Consider the following 4,135-nt stretch of genomic DNA (forward strand, 5'->3'; position numbering starts at 1 on the left):
CGTTCTGAATAGCGCGCTCTTGCACCAGGCAGAGGCAGAACCCCTCGGGGTCTATGGCGGCCCCGGACGCCGCGGCATGCCGGCATCCACGACACAGTTGATGATGACGATTGAGCAGAGGACGATGGACGATGCCCCGCCCCGGCGTCTGCCCAAGGACGCAGCGCCAGCACTGGCGGCGTCCTGGAGCAGCGTGGCCGCTGTCGAGCTCCGCCGCTCGCCATCCTGGCGCCATGCGCCCGACCAGAGATCGCATACGACCAAGTCAGACCGCGACTTCGCCAAATCTGGATCGCACATATCTCATCGGACGGTTTCCGTGGCCCAAAGGGGTGGACGGTAAATGAAATACCGTCCACCCCCGATCCCGGATGGCCGTCCACGCGCCGCCTCAGCTTCGTGCCTGCCTCCACTCGCCTCGCCGCCGCCGCCGCGTTCGTGCTAACGGTGTAGATAGAGCGCTTCGTGCTCTTATTGAAGGGACGGCGGCGCGTCACCGTGGAGATGGACTGGAGCGCCAGAGCGCCGCCGCGTTCCAGCCACGAGCCCACGACCCGCCTCCGCTTCCTCTGCAATCCGTCGCTAGACTCCTGCGTGCCCGGCGCCCCGCTCCAGAGCGCAACGGAGACGCCAGCGCCATGGAGCAGAGCAGCCCCGGGCGGTGGATGCCGGCGAGACCGGGGCTGAGCGCGCCGTAGAGCAAGCCGGGGACGGTGGTGGGTCTGTCTGACCGCACCGTAGAGAGAACCCGTCCTTGAACCAGCGTGGCGTGGCGAGGTGGCGGTGATGTGACCAGCAATGGTTTTGCCGGGGATCAATGGTGGGATAGGAGACCCGGGGTGCTTCGCACATTGTGTGCCGGACGGCCACATTGACACACTGACAAGAAGATACAGAGAACAAGAAGGAAGAAGGACAGCTTATATGTATGGGCTGCCGGATCGTCGATTGAAGGTAAAAGGGTACCTTACCATCGCCTTCTTATCAAACTGCAACTATACGATTAACTAGCATACGATTAACTAGCATAATGCACATAACGCATCACAAGAACACACACACAACAAGTTTGAGCAAATGTCATGAATCATTGGCACCCATAGCCTCATCACTGTCGTCGCCCTTCAGTGTCACATCCTCCCCGTTCTTGATCCTCCTCATCCTGTCCATCACCCCGTCCATGGTGATGTCGAACGCGTCCCTCATCTCCCCCTCGAACCTCACCCTCGGGTCCCTGTACAGGAACCTAGGCATCATCTTGATCAGCTCCTCCCTCATGGCGGCCACCTCCTCGTCGGTGTACCTGCTCAGCTCCTCCTCGATGTCCACCCTCCCTTCCAGCACGTCGTCGGAGTTGAGCAGCACGTAGTACCTGCCCGGCGGCCCCGGCTCGTGCCACCGGTACTGCGCCGCGAGGGTGGAGGCCCGGTGGAAGAAGACGGGGATGCACCCGGCCATGACGCTGTCGATGGACGAGCGCCGCATGAACGAGTCCCCGCGCGGCTGCAGGCAGAAGCGCGCCGAGGTGAAGAGGGAGACGAGCTTCGCCGGCGTCCGGCAGGTGATGCTGCCCTCCAGGCCGTGGCTGCAGTCCACCAGCCCGCAGCGCGCCGCCGCCTCGCACACGTCGAAGACGCGGTCGCGGATGGCCAACTGCCCCTTGCGGCGCCGCGCGCCGGCGAACGCGAAGAGGAACGGCCGCGGCGCCGCCCGCGCGCGCGCCTGCCACGCGGCCACCTCGCCGGCCGACGACGGGTGGAAGTAGCTCGGGTACGGCACGGCGATGTCGCGCGGCGCCCAGATGTTGGACTCGTAGGTGAGCACCGTCATGTTCCCGGTCTCCGGCTGGCCCAGGAAGTTGTTGCCGCACCCGTCGTCTCCCCCGCCGGGCTCGCGCCGGAACATCCACGTCGTCTTGGCGGCCACCATGAAGTGGTCGCGCCCGCCGAGCGCCGCCCACGTCGGCTGCGACGACAGCCACCGCAGGAACGCCTCCGACGGGCCGTCGCGCGCCGTCGTGTTGAACCCGCACAGGTGCTGGTGCAGCTCCAGCGCCGGGTAGTAGGGCACGTACACCGCCGTCGCCGCCGCCGGGTCGTCGGTGAGGCACTCGTACCGCCGCATCCACTGGTGGAAGATCACCTCCAGCGCGTACTGGTCCGTGCTGTACCTGCAACACACACATTTAAATTTGTATTTGTGCACACATCATCGTGTCATCACAACCATCACCGACGACAATGTGCATCAGCACAACGTGCGTGCGTGCTTGAAGAAGCTTATTACCATCCTGTGCTGGGGATGATACCGGTGTCACCGTCGCTGCCGTTGCCGGCGGCGGGGACAACCTTGGGACCGAGCCCGGCATTGACGGTGATCGCGCACCAGCTCCACATGTCGTCGAACAACGGCGAGCCGGCAACGCAGTCCCTGAGCATGTCGAACCGCGACGGCAAGTCGAGCATGTACACGTACCGCCCCTCGCACGACAGCGGCGGCGGCGGCGATGACGGCGAAGGCGACGCCGCCACCGACGACGCCGACCACAGCTTGTCGTCAGCCTCGACGGCCGGGGCGGGGAAGAAGCTAGCGTCCAGCGCGGCGGGGAGCACGACCAGCGCGGCGCGGCGGGGGGCGGCAATGGATGAGGAGAGGGAGAGGTGCAAGTACTGGAGGTGGAGGAGGCAGGAGATGAGCCACGAGCCGGCGATGAGGAGGCAGTAGAGGAGGTACTTGGGGTAGTGAGCTTCCATGGCTGGAAGATGGATGCCTCCGTCCCCAGCTAGCCCTGGGGTTTAGTAGGGGGACTAATGGAGGATTAATGTTTGAGCTAAGATTTTGCACAGAGAGCCCCTACTGTGTGCTAGGGCTTTGTGTGATGATCCAATCTTTTTTTTTACCTTTGACCATGGACGTAATAAGCCGGCCATTAAGATTCGTAGCTACAATTAGCAGTGATGCATGAGCAAGATCTTCGGGCAATGCACCTAACAATAACTATATGTTTTTTTGTATTTCTTATTAAGTGGAGTGGTACGGCATGGCACTTAGGATCCAAGTCTGACCTTGACACCTTGTCCCTCTATTGGTCTCATTGGTGTGGTGCCTCCTGTGTTTTTGCAGTTTAATTGGGTTGCCATGCGTTGTTTATATATGGTAGGTCGATTGTTATATGCTGTGTGTGATCTATGCAGGGTTCACGATTTCGTTTTTACTGTTCCGAATTTCGTTTTTTGACCAAAGTTTGACTTTCATATTTTTGAATTTGAAACCGAAATCACCCATTTTCCAGACCGAAATTCGCTTCCCGGTGAGTAGCGAAAACGGGAAAAAGTACCGAAATTTCGGTCTTTCCGACCGAAACGGTGAACCTTGGATCTATGACCACTCGTGTGGAGCATGTTGACATCATGCATGGCACTTGTGGACTGGCTAGCTAAGATTACATAAGCTGCTAGTATACTACTTGATGCTGTCAGTATCAATTGGTGATGCATGCTGAAAACGGTACTTGATATGTAGTGTTGATTTTACTTTACATTTGTAAATGGTCACTTCATTACTAGCTCAGCTTTTGTCGAATTGGAATGTTGAAATAACATTTTTGATTTCTTGAAAAAAAATATTGTTGCTCATTACTTGTGGTATTCGAAGCACTACGTTTGTGATTGAGCGTACCTCTGTTTCATTCCCCCTATTAAAATAGTTTGAAAGTAAACGTGAATATGTACAGATGGCCGTAATACAGCAATGTAAACATGAGCTGACGAAAGCGATTGGGTGCTCTAGAGTCTAGACTAAGAGGGGGAGGGGGTGAATTAGGCACTCTTAAAACCTTAACCTATGGCTCTAACTAGTTTGCACAAAACTTAAACTAAATCAAACTATCTAGATGTACAACTATGGTTCACCTTAGTGTGAAACCTTCATCCCAAAATAGTTTTGCAACCTATAGCCAATCCTAGTAAGATACTATACTAAGAAAGTAAAGGCACGCAAGTTGCAATATAAAATACGGAAGTTTAAGAAGAGGGATGAGAGGAAGCGAACTCTCGACACGAGGATTTATCCCGTGGTTCGGATTGCCACAAAGGCGCCTCTACGTCCACGTTGTTGAAGCACTCACGAAGAGTAT

The 4,135-nt window shown here is 57.0% G+C and overlaps 1 protein-coding gene across 1 annotated transcript; it reads right to left on the bottom strand.

Moving 5' to 3' along the window:
• Nucleotides 1-1,059: 1,059 nt before the first annotated feature.
• Nucleotides 1,060-2,771, bottom strand: LOC120666686 (xyloglucan galactosyltransferase KATAMARI1 homolog). The gene is made up of 2 exons (XM_039946592.1): nucleotides 2,287-2,771; nucleotides 1,060-2,170 (listed from the first exon to the last, which is right to left on the bottom strand). The coding sequence occupies exons 1-2, from the start codon at nucleotides 2,751-2,753 to the stop codon at nucleotides 1,081-1,083; spliced, it is 1,557 nt and encodes a 518-aa protein (XP_039802526.1). The 5' UTR covers nucleotides 2,754-2,771; the 3' UTR covers nucleotides 1,060-1,080.
• Between the last annotated feature and the right edge of the window lie 1,364 nt (nucleotides 2,772-4,135).

Source organism: Panicum virgatum, chromosome 3N, assembly GCF_016808335.1.
Source record: "Panicum virgatum strain AP13 chromosome 3N, P.virgatum_v5, whole genome shotgun sequence".
NCBI lineage: Eukaryota > Viridiplantae > Streptophyta > Magnoliopsida > Poales > Poaceae > Panicum > Panicum virgatum.

Excerpts from the sequence above, each read along its gene's own strand:
- LOC120666686 (XM_039946592.1), bottom strand. The coding sequence starts at position 2,753 with ATGGAAGCTCACTACCCCAAGTACCTCCTCTACTGCCTCCTCATCGCC. Across the intron at positions 2,171-2,286 it reads ATCATCCCCAGCACAGGATG|GTACAGCACGGACCAGTACG; the intron begins GTAATAAGCTTC and ends TGTGTGTTGCAG.